General features: G+C 42.8%; 1 protein-coding gene across 2 annotated transcripts in view; it reads left to right on the forward strand.

Annotated features, from left to right (window-relative positions):
• VAV3 (vav guanine nucleotide exchange factor 3) overlaps nt 1-15,914 on the forward strand; it is a 197,227-nt gene that overhangs the window by 152,860 nt on the left and 28,453 nt on the right. For both annotated transcript variants that reach the window (XM_077332827.1, XM_077332828.1), the window contains 4 exons: nt 1,574-1,710; nt 9,506-9,571; nt 13,350-13,384; nt 14,871-14,987. In XM_077332827.1, the coding sequence (XP_077188942.1) occupies nt 1,574-1,710; nt 9,506-9,571; nt 13,350-13,384; nt 14,871-14,987 (355 nt within the window). The remainder of the gene's footprint in view (nt 1-1,573; nt 1,711-9,505; nt 9,572-13,349; nt 13,385-14,870; nt 14,988-15,914) is intronic.

Here is a 15,914-nt window from a genome sequence, read left to right on the forward strand (position 1 = left end):
ATTCATTAGGGAGGGCTGGCCTGCAACACATTTTCAAAGACTTCATGACCCAGTTTTGGTTCCTGACCCACAGGCTGGGAAACACTGTCCTCTTGAACCCTTTCCCTCGAGGTTTGACTTCTGAAGGACATTTTATTTCTTTCCCTGCTTGCTTAATTGTATGTCTCCACAAATGCATTTTCTGAAATATCCTGAACAAAAGTCAGGTCTATGCAATCACAGGTAAATATCTAGGTTTCATTGGGTTTAGAAAGGCTTACATTGGCCTTGTTGTTTTAACTGTATATGGGAGAAACACCGTCTCATGGTCTAATGGCTGGGATTCTTTTGGAAAAACGAGAGTGGCTTTGTATGCCTGTGCGTGTGCACCTGTATGTAAAAAGAACTGAAAGATCCATGCTCCAGTGGGAAATGCCCTTTTAACACCCCCATTCATTAGAAAGGGCAGTCCAGGCAACACACGGTGCTCCAGCAGAGTGTTTCTTGCTTGTAGAGTCCAACAGAAAGGTTAAATTACTGTGTAAATTCGATAACACTTAAAGAAAAATGAGATTTTTCTTTTCAAATGATCATATCAGAAACATGAAATGGTCTGTAATTCCAGTTGTCTTTAGACATGTTTTCTTTTCAGGGAGTCAAACTGATAGAAACTGGCGGAATTTCTGTCTATCCATGTCCAACGTGTTACTTAATCACATCTATCAGGTATTTTTGGCTCTAAAATTAGGAAGATAACCTTAAGATATAAATCTTTTATAGATCCAAAGCTGTGTGTACTCTCAGAAAAGGATGAGCCGCCATGGTGATGAAATCGACTATTGCCTCAAGAGAGAATTAATAGGAGGACAGGACTGAGCTGATGAAAAAATTGATTCTTTTCCATTAAACTGTACGTGCTGTGCTTTTATGAACTAAGCAGCAGCCTAAAGGAAAATATTTTTTTCTTGAATAACCAAAGAGGGGGGGGGGGAGGAGAAGGGGAGGCAAACAGAAAAACCTCTCCTCCTTTCATCCCTCAGTTCATATGTCAAGTACAGTAAAATGCTGAAAGGTACTTAACTGCTGCTTCTTCCCCACTCTAAACCACTCATTAGATGTAGGAAAGAAAGGTATTTAAGACACTAAACTGCTGGATTTTCCCTCAGGTTTCATAACTGGGACCTTGCTTTATTTAGGTGCTTTTCACTGTACACGCCAGGGTTGTTTTTGCATGGCAAATGGTCTGCAAAACGGCTGATGGTTGTTAAATAAAACTTCAATTAAACGTTACATCGTAACCAGGAGGAGACAACAAAGTCCTCAGCATAACTTCTAGGAGGCCTGGTGGAACAAAAATAATTGAAAGGCCTGGCAAGGATCTGGTAAATTTTCGACAGGAAAGAATTCCATGGAGCCACTTCTAAAAATAGACCGTTTTTAGTGAATAACAACCTTTTCTCCAAGGTTGGTAGCATCAGCAGCAGAACTAGACTCAGCTATGGCCTTTTGGAGGCTGAGTTAACATATGGCGGAAATTCTCCTGGTAAGTTTTATTCAATATAACTAATGAATGTTTTTTTTTTTTTAAATACAGGATTACCAAAAATGCAGGTAATTAGAAACTACAGTGGAATACCTCAGCCGGCTCCGCATGATGGCCCTCCACTACACATCCAGACTGGGGACATAGTTGAACTCATCAGAGGAGATGCACACAGTCTATTTTGGCAGGTAGAATACTTAATACAGGGACAATTCTGTTTCATTTGATGAGGGAACTGGTGATATTGTTGACGGGTTTAAAGAGCAGCCCAGATTCTCCTCGGATTCTGTGACCCCTTACCCATGCACATCTTATTGCAAATCTTCAGAGCAGTAAGCTCTTGACTTTGGATCCTCCAGTGTATTTATTCTGCAGCTATACATTTTAACATGCACTTCACTTTTCTAAATCGAGGTGGACTGTCACTTGTGACATGTGTGGGGTGGTGTCCAGAGTTCTTTTAAAAAATATGCAATGGCTCAGTTGAAGCTGCACATTAGCATCCAGCAAGCACCTTCCATTTAAATCCTCATGGTTCAGGTTTTGCACATGCATTTTAGCACTCCTTTGTTGAATGAAAGGGAACATAAAGGCATGCAGGCAAAGAGGGAAAACCAGATGCTGAAATTGACAAGACTGTGTTTAAACTGACAAGCAGCTGCATATTGTGGAGTTCTAGGGCAGGGGTAGTCAACCTGTGGGCCTCCAGATGTCCATGGACTACAATTCCCATGAGGCTCATGGGAATTGTAGTCCATGGACATCTGGAGGACCTCAGGTTGACTACCCCTGTTCTTGGGGATTCTAAGCTGTCATTAGCCACTGAAAAATGGGAGTCACCTGAACTCATAATATGGGGGAAATGTTGGGTATTTTGTGTAAAGGTAAAATTAGGTAGCAGGATATAAATGATGAGATCAGACAAGCCAGTGTTATAGTATAAAAAAATCGATATTGCTAGGCTACCTGGGTAGGGGAAACTTGGAGCTCTACAGTCCTAGCTGTTACATGTTTGAAGTCCAAGACGGGTCTCTCTCACTGCCCAAAAGCAGTCTCAGAGAAGAACAAAGGGAGGAGGGGAGAGTCCTCTTCTGGTCACTTGTGTGCATGAGAACTAGAAACAGGTTAGCAATGGTGGTTAAACTTTGCATACTAATAAACATAACATGTGGCCCATTATGACTGTTCCCTCAGCAACAAGTGTCAACAAACATTGACCCTTTCGCTGACAGACAGCGGCTGACTCTTGCTAAGCAGACAAAGGCTAAGAGGAACATGTTGAGTGTACAGAATACACAATAGAATCTGTTGACACTGGCACCGTGCTTGTTAGCAACATGTGTGTGTGTTTCTGTTTGTGTGGCTGCAAGTCTACCATGCTTACACAGTGCTGCAGTTTGCATGGGGAAGTAGTCCTCTGGCAGAGGTTTTTAGTCTTGAGCCACTGACTTAAAAAAAGAACCGGGGGGGGGGGTATTTTTGCTAATGTCTTAGTGCAGCTGCATAGTAACATTGATTTCCTGCCCTTCCTTGCAAATTGTGGTTTCTCTAAGTTGATCCTGCACACTGGTTGTGATTTTGGTCATTTTTTAAAAAGCCTGTCCTCGGTGGATTGCACTCTTTCCCCAAATGGATCGATTCCAAGTGACTCTTCAGCTTGGCGATTCACAGAAGGTCCATGTGGCTCAGTTGCCATTTTAATGTTAGGCTTTGAGAGACTGCCAAAAAGCCCCCTGCAAAAAAAAACTTTGATCATTAAAACATTAGAGAGAAAAATTGTTTTCAAAGTGTTAGGCTTCCCAAAAACAATTGTGTGTGTGTGTGTGGGGGGGGGGGGATATGAGGGTATCTGTATGCTTATGAATTACCTTTAGCCTGGAAATAAGGAAAAAAATCTGCATAAGAGACAACTCAGGAAAACAGGGACCAGAAAGCAAACTGAGTGCTGGAGGGAGGAAAATCAATGCCGAATGACAAAGAAAACCTGCTGGACATGCACCGTGAAAGAGAGGGAAAACACTTGTGCAATATTGACCTATGAGTCATGGAGCCCAATCATTGACGTAATCACCTCATCATCCTTCTATACAAGAAGACAAGGTCCCTATTCAGCCTTGTTGAAAATGCTGTTTTCCTAACTTTCACTCTAGATCTAGACTAAATCAGGCTATGTGTCCTGCCCCTGACTGTCACCTCCAACTTGTCTGAGTTTGCCTGGGTTCCTGGCTGCACGCAGGTCCACTGCCCAGTCAGAGAACTTCAAGGTGCCTGGTGAGTGAGCTGCCAGGGAGTGGGCCCTGTGGCCTGTGGTCCCTGGGTGCTGGCTTCTGCCTACGGGCTTCTGCCAGCCATGGTCTCTGCTGCGGTTGAGGGGCCGCTGACTCCCTCCCCCATCCCTTAAAGCCCCACTGTGGCTGTGCTGACATTGGCCGCAATTCTGGGGGCATGGAGGAGGGGGGAAATGTGCAGCCTGCCAGTGACTCCCACACCTAAAAGCCACGCTGAGGCTGCCATGGCTATTGGTGGGCTTTTGGAGTGTGGGGGGAGATGCGCAGCCCACTGGTGACTCCCGCCCTTGCGGCCAAAAGCCCGGCTGCAGCCTGTGCAGTTGTCAGCAGCCCTTCTGGTGGCGGGGGAGCAACAATGTGAGTGAGCTGCCAGGGAGTGGGCCCTGCTGTCAATTCCTGTCCCTGTCTCCAAACACCTGCTGCAGCCTTCTTGGGATGGAGGGGGAGAACACACAGGCTACTGCCAACTCGCACCCCTGCCCCCAACCCCCCTGCTGCCTTCACAGCCATTGGTGAGCCTTCTGGGAGTGGGAGTGTGTGAGTGTGCTGGCTGCCGGCAACTCCCACCCCTGCCCCCAAAAGCCCCACCCCAGCCTGCTCACCCATCTGCAGCCCTTTTGGGGGCAGAAGGGCATGCTGCTTGCTGCCAACTTCCCTCCAAAAGCCCGATCACAGCCTGCACGGCCCTCAGTGGCCCTTTTGGGGGGGGGGGTGGAACGGGGGGCTGAGTGGCCACCAGTGTGTCCCCTGAGGCCCGCTAATGAATCTCCAGGCCTTGATTGGCCTATCTGGGGCAAGGGGTTAGCCTAGCACCCGTTATATTCTTGAATACTACGGGCTTTTCCCCTAGTTACAATAAGCAAATGAATCTCCAGGCCTTGATTGGCCTATCTGGGGCAAGGGGTTAGCCTAGCACCCATTATATTCTTGAATACTACGGGCTTTACCCCTAGTTACAATAAGCAAAAGTACACTAAATATATCAATCCCCAATAGTTCACCTAAACTAATACATATCATAAGCCCTACTTAGTAATATAGTCCATATAGAAATGCCAGTGATCTTGAAACTCATCAGATGGTCTTCTATTCATCAAGCATGTTAGTTTGGCCATTTTACGAAGTTCTCCAAATTTACTTAGTCAGTATTTTGTCTCAGGTAAGTCTGGGGTCCATTCCGCACGACTTCAATGTTGCAAAAGGCTTGCAAATTGTAAACGCTACTAATTTGCAGTTCTGCAATATCTCACACACAATCTGCCACACTCCTGAAACAGATCCGCAAAAAGCTATTCGTTGTAGCGCTTAAGGGGAAATCCAGAAAAGTGGATTCACCCTCTGAAAAGCGCTACACTCTTGCAAACAATCTGCAACAGTAGTGAAAAAGACCTGTGCATTCCCATTGTTGCGGTTCCAGCCAAGTCCGTCTCCCTGGCTCTCTCCTCCAAACTTCCGGCGAAGCGATCACCATTTTTTTTCTCGGAGCGAGCAGAAAGCAATGAACCGGCGAGCCTTCATTCATCCAGCGAGGCTTCTCCGGCTACAGTCCCTCCCCAGAAGTGATTTAAAGCTCCCCTAAGTCACCAAGCACAACACAGCCCCGTTTGCTAGTTCCCTTTATTTTCTGCCAAAAATCGCGCCCGTGCGTGTGGGGGGGGGGATTTTTTTTTTCACTCGGGGGAGCATGGCAATGATGAATCGCCAGCTCACACGCCAGCTGCCAGCTAGATGGGTCTCTCTGTTTCAACGAATTAACACATATTCGTTGCAACGTGTTTTTTTTTAAAACTTTTCTTAAAAGGAAAGGGGCTTTCCCGGAGCATGATAACAACCTCCCATTGGCTGTTCGTTTGACTGACGGCCAGGGCTGGGACAAAGCACAGGAAAAACCACTTCCTGTCTAGCGATTTTTGCAAGACTGGAAACCTGTGGGAAACTAATGAAACTAAAAAAGCAGGTATGCGTAACACTGGGATTGCACTTTTAAAAATAGTGTTTTCGCGTTGTGTGACCAATTGGCAACATTGGTCCTTGTGCGGAATCGGCCTGGTTGTTTCCACCACTGGGCAATCAACTTTCTTGCTGCTGCTGTAACAACATTCTGACATTAATAGTAATTTGTCATGGAAATCACTTAACAGAAAGTGTTCAGAATACTTTGGAAATTTAGAATCTAACATCTTCTCTAGCAGTGCATGTGCTCTGATCCAATTTTTTAAAGCTTTTCACATCATCATCACATATGATAGAAAGAACCAATTGTTTGACAACATCTCCAGCTTTTACCGTCATAATGATATGACATTCTGCTAATGGAATTGTCTATTTCAATGTATTTGAACAAGTGTGCATGCACACAAAAGATTATTTCCAAAACTAAATTTTGTTGGTCTTAAATGCGCCATTGAACTTAAACTGCTTCAGATCAACATGGGTGAAAAATGTTCACATGAACAATTTTAACCTATTTTCCTCCAAGGAACTGTGGGCAACATTACATCCTCCCATCTTGGTGTAGTGCTTAAGAGCACCAGCCTCTAATCTGGAGAATCGGGTTTGATTCCCCGCTCCTCCACATGCTGCCAGTTGGATGATCTTGGGCTCGTCACAGTCCTGATAGTACTGCTCTCACAGAGTCCTTTCAGAGCTCTATCAGCCCCACCTTCCACTCATAGGGTGTGGAAGGGAAGGTGCTTGTAAACTGGTTTGGGAACCCTTCAGGTATTGAAAAGCAGGGTATAAAAGCCAACTCTTTTTCTTCTTCTTTATCACAAATGCCTATGATATATATCAGAGAAAAAACAACTGGTGAAAGGTTGCCCAGGTAGCTTCATGGCTGAGTAGGGATTTGAACTTAGAGCAGAGTCTGCACTTACTTTGTTTATTCCATTGTCAATACTGTTGAATCCAGATCACTTTGAACTTGGGTCTTCCTCTCCCCCCCCATTGAAACAGGAGAGTGTTCAGAAGTGGGGGGGGGGAGCCAAGCCTCTTTCTTTCTTTTCTTGAAGGGGGGGGAGAGGAGCCAAGCAGGGAGCCTCTTTCTTTTCTTGGAGGGGGGAGAAGAGGATCAAAAAAGGCAGAGAAGGGAGAAAAAAATCCAGGACCGACAGAAGTTGAGAGAAATTAGGGGCTTCTCCTTTAAGGCAAGCTTGTCATATGACCAGGTGTAACCTATCAGAGGTTCTCTACCACGGAGCTTTCTTTCCCAATGCGGATTTGAAAAATATTGAGCATTAAAAGCCCTCTAAGATATTGCACAATAAAGGTAGGGTCACTCTGGATCAATCCTTCTTGCTGCAGAAGGAAAACATTCTGTGTAGAGGGCAGGGACTGAATCGACCTGGGATTGGAATAAAAGCTCGGTGCAGTTTACACCTAGGTCTCCCTCAGTTCTAGTGACCTAACTGCTGCACATCATTGTTTCCAGTGACTTTCTACACCTCCCAACTTGGTCACCAGTGCTGCCTTCCATTTTGATTAAATGCTATTTTGGAAACACTCAGCCAGCTTGTTAAGTTCACTCCTAGCCAAATTATCATCGCTAGGCTTTCTGGCATGCCTGTTCTTGAAGGGTGTGTTCTCTCTTCATGACACACCTAGGTTGGAGGCAGGCCTGGACAAGGTGACCTAAGCAGTAGAAAATTATCCACTATTATGTGGAGAGTATTTTGATCATGTTCCTTCATCCCTGAAGTGTTTAGGCTTTGTGGAAACACTTCATGATATTTCAAGGGAGTATAAAACTTCATCAGTTTCCAAATTTGATTTTTTTACACCAAAACAATAGCAGAAAGCAATATGAAATATGTGTGTATTTTTGGGGACTATCCCTCAAAACAAAAATGCCTTCAGGACATTTTGCAATTACAAAGAGATCCTGCAGAATCAATGTTGCATCACAAGCTTTCTGTTATATATCCTGGCAGACTGGAAGCTTATCCTTAGAGTAAAGATCTCGCTATTTTGCTTTGTGCAGATTCAAAATAAAAATATCCCACATCTAAAAATAAAAGTCAGGCTGTACTTCAAAGGCCTAATGTGCTTTGAATGAGTGTCTGTATATTCCACCGAATGCACCAAATTATTGATTTTCATTGCCCTCCCTCTTTCTTGCAAAGTTTAGTATGAAATTTATTGCTCATAAAAGGGAGAATTCTGCAGCTCTAGGATGATTCTGCCTTTTTGCTTCATTCTGGGAGCTTTCCCTTAGCAGAAGGAACGCAGGGACGGCTGAACAGCAAATAATGTGGTAAAGTCCTTCTAGGAATATGGTATACAAGTGAGAGCTTGTCTTATTTTTTAAAAAAACTCTTCATCCTTGGGATGAAGGAGCATTCCAGATCTGTTCCCTCTAGCATTATGGAAACAGGCTATAACTAACCCTGAAGAGCTCAGGCTTCTCGCCTTTAGTGCCTTCTGTTTTTCTCCTCTGCTTTTCCTCTCTGCTTCCGTTTATTGTTGATTCCCAGCACATTTTAGATAGGTCTTAGACCCTTCCTGGTTAGTATGGGAGTGAAGTGTTTTCTGGGGCAACAGAAGAGCTTCATGCCCAAGTGGTCAATAGCCCAGCCATGTTTTCATGCAATTTCTGTTCCCATTGGAAAAGGAGAGCATCAGATGGAAATTAGCCAGGATTGTCACAGCCCAAGATTTCTACAGGCTGAAGGGAGCAGTATCTGGCAGTTCTTCTAACTAGATAGAGAATGCCCAGCTTTGGCTGGAAAGTGAGAAGGGGAGCCTCTACATTCCATCTGCTTGAGCCATTTCTCTTTTCTGCCCTCATGTTGCTTATAGAGGGCACAAGTGGTGGGCAGTTCATTCAGTGGCTGACTGCAGCACTGCCTGGAGGAACGAACCTTCATTGTCGTACTCCCAGGGGGTGATTCTCATTAGCCTGAGCACAAGAACTCCCCCCCCCAAAAAAAAGACTTCCAGGAGTGTAAAAAAAATCACTGAGCTGATGGTGTTATCCACTAACCTAGAACTGTGCATTTTTCATTGAGAGTTTTATAGCTGGACCCCACCTTTGTGGGAAGGTTAATTCTGCTTTTTCATTGGTAACAGGAAATGCTTAGAACATCATTCTCGGGTTTTACTAAAGTGATGTTAGCTTCTGGAGGGTCTAGAAAACTACCTGGAATAGACCTGGGAAGGAAGCAACAACTCAAAGTGTCCTCCTCTTTCTCCCCCATCAATCAATTTGCCTCATCACAAGAGAGAGAGAGAGAGAGAGAATAATCATCGGCTCGGGGCTGCTTCTGCAAACAGTTAGAACTACACATAGGGCTTCAACATAATTGTAACAAATAACAATGTGCAATGGAATATGAAGGAGAGAGTCTGTATGGTTTGATTGAGTTTTGCGTCCAAATCAATACATGTCTACACATCGCAGAAAGGACGTAGGGGTAGTAGTAGTAGCAGTGCTATCGTTTTCACTTTGAGTAAGCAGACTGTGAGCAAAGACTGAAATGCTTCCAGTTTTGCTGTTGTGCAGCTAAAAATCTTCCATAGTCTACAACCTGTTACTTGTCATCTGTGAGATCACTCAAATCTATGTGGGCATTAACAACAAACAGATTATTGGACAATATTTGATCATTTATCTCTGGTTGCGCAGAGATTTGTATTAATAATGTGGTTTGAGTAACTTGTGTGTTCTCTTCTAATGAGATTCTCTTTCCTCTTTTAGGGTAGAAATCTAGTGACAGGGGAGCTTGGTTTCTTTCCAAGTGATGCAGTAAAACCTTGCCCATGTGTAAGTAGACCTGCATAACTGTGTTTTGTCAATGTAATTGTTTTTACAAAATGTTTGCTGTGAGCTTGCCTAGCTCTTGCCAAGATTTTTATTAATCCTGCCTAGTAGGATTTATATTATTATTTTTTTTGTGTTGCCATTCTGTGTACAATGTTATTTGAAAGTGTAACAATGTTATGTTTGGTTATTGGGTTTAAGATTGCAAGTCTAACAGAAACCTACATAAAAGATGGATTTAACTCATGAGAATTTAATGAGTTAAATTGTCTAACAAGTTTTTAAATAAAATGCACTTAAACACAGCAACAAAAGAGTAGCGCAGTAAAACCGCTGATTTCTGTACAGTGAGGCAAGCCTGCTTCCTTTTCTAATATATTCCCCAGTCACCCTGGGTTATAGAGAGAGATTAGACCATAATAATGGGTTCAGAAATGCACCTGTGAAAATCAGAAAAAGCTATAAAATCAAAGTGCTCAGCCTATTTTATCATGAGCCTACGTGCTCTGATTTTCTTCCCCTTCTTCTATCACAAAAGTATGCATAATCCCAGAATATTTGAAATTGCTCACAAAAAATTAGTTTGCTTTTATAATTTTGAGTGAAATCAAAGCTCTGTATGAATAGCTGATCTTGTATAAAGTTCACATAATCAGGCAGTTGGACAGGGACTTGAAAAGTCATGCATGTCTTGACCTATGCAGTAAATCAGAAAATTGTTTACCCATTATTCCCCTGTTCTTCGTGGGATACAGGGACAGGAATTATGCTACAGAAATTTTCTTATGAATATTTGCATCCTACTATAGAAAGATTCTTATGAATAGTTGTATCTGTATTGAGTGAGAGGGTCAAGCTAAATTGTGCAATCGAAAGTTTAACATCAAACTCCCCAACATTGAACCAATCAGTTTAGGAGTAGTTGCTTTTTAATATCCTGGGGGGAGGGGATCAATTGATCAGATCCAAAGGATAAACAACTTTTATCAATCAAATTCTCTAAGTGAATCTGAACTGGAGAGTAAATTAAAATACCCTATACCAGTGGTCCCTAACCCCCGGTCCGGGGACCGGTACCGGTCGGTGGATCATTCGATATTAGGCCACAGCTCATCCTCCTCCTCCTCCCTGGATGCTGCCTTGGGGGCTGCCCTGCCACTCTGCCGCCGGCTCACCTTTGGTGCTTCCCAGTGGCCGCCAAGGCTGGGGCTCCACCTCAGTGTGGCACTGTGCAGCTGCTGCTGGCAGCACCCCCTAGTGGGCAGCGGGAAGTCAGGGGCACTGTTGGGAAATCAAGCGGAGCAGGGGCTCAGGCGGCGGTGACATTCCTTGGCAAAAGACTACCCACCCCCCCGGGCCTCAGTAAAATTGTCAAGCGTTAACTGGTCCCCGGTGATAAAAAGGTTGAGGACCACTGCCCTATACTGTCATTTTAGAGAAAAAAGTGACCCCAAAATTTGGGAAATGAGGCACCAGATTATGGCTCCCAAAGTATCTGTTATAAATGCATTCAGTTCTTGGGTACATTTAGTCAGGCATTTTGCTTCCACGTCTGTCCTGGGGAAAATTTTCTACAGTACTAAATGGATCTGATCACCATCCTCATGTATAAATAGGCAATTTGTAGCTAATGGTGGTTGTGACCATTGCAGATCTTTTGTGCCTTCTGAAATTGATACAGCAAGCTTCAACAGTTCCTGATAGGGAAAATGCACAAAAACAATTTGTGACAATTGTGCAGCTTTTGGGGACAACCCCCGCCCCCCAACAGTCTCTAACTCGTCTGAAAAGGCCTAGTTTTAGGCCAGTGTTGAGGCCTGTTGCAAAATGTACATGGGTGTTAGCAGGGATGAGATAGATTGCAAAACTCGCATGAATTTGCAAGTATGAATAAGCATCAGTTCTGGAATATTAGAGGCAAAGTATTACTAGAAAGATAAATTGATGCTTCACCAATGTTCACTTGGAAGGGCAAAATATAAAGATTCTGTTATGAAAAATGATTCAGATTGGGACTTGGAAACATCTATCAAATCGTCAAGGCACCATAACGCTTACTATTAGTATTAAATAACAGCCTCTACAAGATGCCCATATAAAAGTGCCCAGAAACAGCATTAAATACATATATCAAAGGCACAAAAAGTAAATACTGAATAAAAAATGGCTGAGCTCTGGAATATCTATATAGTTCAGTGTTTTCTCAGATATAAGCTTTTCTCTTTCCTCAGTATGGCAGCAACACACTTCTGAATTGTATGAATAGCAGCTTAGAGCAGGGGTAGTCAACCTGTGGTCCTCCAGATGTCCATGGACTACAATCCCATGAGCCCCTGCCAGCGTTTGCTGACAGGGGCTCATGGGAATTGTAGCCCATGAACATCTGGAGGACCACAGGTTGACTACCCCTGGCTTAGAGCACTAACTGACTTTCAGCTTCATTGGTATCAGAATTATTTTTAGGTATCATGTAAAAATCTGTGTCATTCCTTTTCTCAACTCTCTTATGATGATATCATTGTTGCTGTGTTGAAAGAAAAACGGTACAGCTGAAGGCCACCTTGTGTGCTACTGTTTATTTGTTTATTCATTATTATTTATTTCTTATATTTCTATACTGCCCTCCCTTTTGGCTCAGGGAGGTTTACATATAAACCGTTTAGCGGCTGCGCCTTGATTTACCTCATAAGATGGCTCACATGTTACACGCTTTTGTTTCGTATTAGTTGTATACCGCATGATGCAGGATGAAGGGGAAGAAAGGTGGAGGCTTGAGTTGTAATCAGCTTAAATAAAACTGCCTTTTGATACAGTCTGTTAGGCAGAGGGAAGTGGAATAAAGGAGGCTGACAGAAGCCTGTCTGAATGCAACAGGCTCTTCTGTTTGGCAAAGCAGCGGTTCTGCTCATGCCATAGCTTAAAATGTGTAGGCCAGATCTGGGGGACGGTGAGTATCAGGGGACCGCAGCTGATGAGCAGCTGTTCCCATAGAGTATATGGCATATACACACCTTGCCCGAAAGTATATACGTCTATTGTAATTAGCCCCAGTTTGCTGACATGAATTTTATTTATTATATATTTATTATATCCAACTTTTCTCCCATCATGGAACTCAAGGTGGCAGGCTTAGGGTTCCCAACAAAAAGGGGAACACAAAATATTCTCCCCCCCCCAAAAAAAAAGGGTCAAAATAAGAAAAATGTGCTCAAGCCTCTGTAGGGTAAAACGTGTTGTAAAGTTGTATATTAATATTTATTAAAATTAAAAACCCAAGGCTTAAAATATAGCCTCATTAAAATCCAAGTGTACATTCATACTTATGCAACCACTGCCTTTATCAATGGTCAGGCATAAATAAATAAAGCAGCGTACATAAAATACAGGAACAGATATGTTAAATATACAGTTGGCTCCTTTACATACAGTGATAGAATACGTTAACTATGTAGAACACTAAGGACTTTAATAGATTCTATGGACCAGAAGGCCAGATAAAATTATTTGAGGCCTCTTTTGTTTCTAAAGCAGGCCCTGGTCCACATGAGCACTTCCAATGTCCAGTGAGTGGCCTATAGGAGCCAGCCTTTCTCCAAAGTATGCTGTATGTAAAGAAGCCAACTGTATATAATGAAGTGTGTTTTAGCAATTTATTTTTAAGATATATTGATCCAGTTACTTCAGTGTGCTGTATATTTTTGTGAATATCTTAGAACAATATAACCCAGTTTATTTGCAAAGCTAGAAATATTTTTCACTTCTTTATGCTTTCAAATCACAGGTTCCTAAACCAGTCGACTACTCTTCTCAACCATGGTGAGTGCCTGGAAGCTGTTTGGGAAGGGAGAAAGTTTAAATAAATAGCCTGAGGGCAAATAGATATCCTGGCATTAATATAAGATACCCTGGTCATAGGCCCATTATGCACGGAGTGGAAGGTCTGCATTCGGGGTGGAATGGCGTGGCTAAAATCACCAATTATGCATGCTGCAGGCGGCAACTGGGCGCAGAGTCAATGTATGCCGTGGGAAAAGCCGTGTTAGCGAGATGCGGAAGAAAGTGGAGCTTCCCGGGACCAGGGGGCAACCAGAAGCGGCTCCGGAGTTGCCGCGTGGATAATCGGATACTCTGGGTTTTGCCGCCGTTGCATTCCGTCCCGTGTGTAAGCAGTTTACTTCACTTCTTCCTCCTCCGCATTCTCCATGCCGCTGTTTCAGTGGCCGTGCATAATAAGCCATAAGGAGGAAAATAAGACAAGACTGAATGAAAATGTTGACTAGACCTGCATATAAACGAAATCCCCTGTATAGTCAGTTAAATGATATGGCTAAAGCGCTGAAGCTTAAGAGCCTGATGTTGAAATCTGAGAGACAACACAATCTACATGAGACCTATATCCTTTTAAAAATCTATGGGTCCTTAAAAATATCGATGGGTGCCCCCTCCTTCCACCATGCCACAAAACTGAGCTGAATCAGACTTCTAAAGAATTTTAAGAAGACATTTCCTGCTGTTTTTGTGGGGATAGTGAGTCAGGTCTAAAGGATCCAGATCTGACTGCTTCAAATGTCTTAGGCAATTTGGCCCACAAAAAAGTGGGTCGGGGGGAGAGCTTCCACCCCCCAATACCTGCTTCCTCTTTTCCTATCTGACCACTGTTCTTGTCCACTTCCCAGCACTTGCAGTCTCTTTGCACATTCTTTGCACTTTCTATCTGCAGGTGAAAGACTCTTGGAGGGGGGATGTGATTTATCTCTTGATCTTTAGTCATATTAAGGACTTCTTGTAAGAACTCTGTTTCTGTTTACCTCCCTGAACTGTTCAACTGTTTGGGGAAATCACACTCCAGCCTTCCAGGATGATGATGATGAATCAGCCTGACCCCATGCATATGGTGTTTTCCCAGCTTTGGATACCTGGCACACATTGTTTTTATTAATGGAAATTTGTGACATGCTTCACTCTTACATGCATGCACAAATGGGGAAAAAGCAGGCACAGAGTCATAACTCAAAGGGAGATGCAGCAGGTGACCCCTTGGAAATGGTAGTCTTGATACTCCCTGGAGACTGAGAAAAGAAAGTATCCCCAAAACCTCACAGGAGCCCTAAGTTATTTCTTGGTTCTTTTAAGTCACATTGTTATGTGCTGTTGTAAGAATGATTTTGTGATATTGGTTAAATTGGAATTTGTGAGTATTCTACAAAGTATGAAATATCACTGCCAAACTTTTCTCTGGCATTTGAACTCCATGTTTGTCTTGATAGAATGTGCGGTTAATATTTATCTCCCTTCCTTGCAGGTATGCTGGAGCAATGGAAAGATTGCAAGCAGAGACTGAACTTATTAACCGGATAAATAGCACTTACCTAGTGCGATATAGAACTAAAGAGTCAGGAGAGCACGCCATTAGCATTAAGTACGTGAAGTGTACATTTCTCCTCAGACATATTTCATTATTGCTCTGCTTTATGTGAGAATGTGCCCATGAAACATGCCAAATGCCAGTTTTTCTTACATGTTTAAAATATACATTCTATCTGTTAATTTGTTTATTGGTCTAGTTGGCTCATGTTCTTTTTGACATAAATCCAACAATCAGTCCATGTGCAGAAATGGGTTTCTTTACCTGGGTCATACTAAGCTAAGGAGCTAGAAGTTCAGAACATGTCCTAGACAAAATCACTACATCTTTAGAACCAGATTGTATGTTCTCTACCATTTTCATCATGTTCCCATACTTTCCATTCCTTTGAAGAGGGGAAATATAGTTCATGCATGCCATTTCCCTCTTCTGCTAGAAATCTGTTTGAGGAAGGTGTAGGTAGGAAGGGGGATCCATAAGTGTTTAGTGCATTAATGGGTCTGTGACTTGAGGCACAAATGACTTTATGCTAGTTAGCATAAGTTGATGTATTGGTCCATTTGCATTTTAACTAGAAAATGTTTAGAATTGATTTGGCTATGAATTGAAGTCAAACAGAATCTTTTCCAGGACTTGAATGTAAATTGGAACAAGCTGTAAAGTGTCTAACAGAATTTTTAATTTTAAAAAGTTGCCTGTCTGTCAATACAAATTATTTAGGGGGAATCTTATTTTGTTTCAGAGACGATTCTCAACACAAATTTGAATGCAAACAGTAGCATGGGATCCCATAATTAGATCTTGCTGAAAGGTTTCTTACAAATTTGAATTAAGACTGCATCTTCTGCTAGACCATAATAAAGGCATTTTGTTAATTAGGTGTCAACCATGTATTGGCATGGATATACGTTTTGTCTTAAGAATTTATTTGTGTACGAGTAGGGCATGCCCTCAAGTAATTATTGATCTCTGCTGATTAAA

Source organism: Paroedura picta, chromosome 4 (genome assembly GCF_049243985.1).
Source record: "Paroedura picta isolate Pp20150507F chromosome 4, Ppicta_v3.0, whole genome shotgun sequence".
NCBI lineage: Eukaryota > Metazoa > Chordata > Lepidosauria > Squamata > Gekkonidae > Paroedura > Paroedura picta.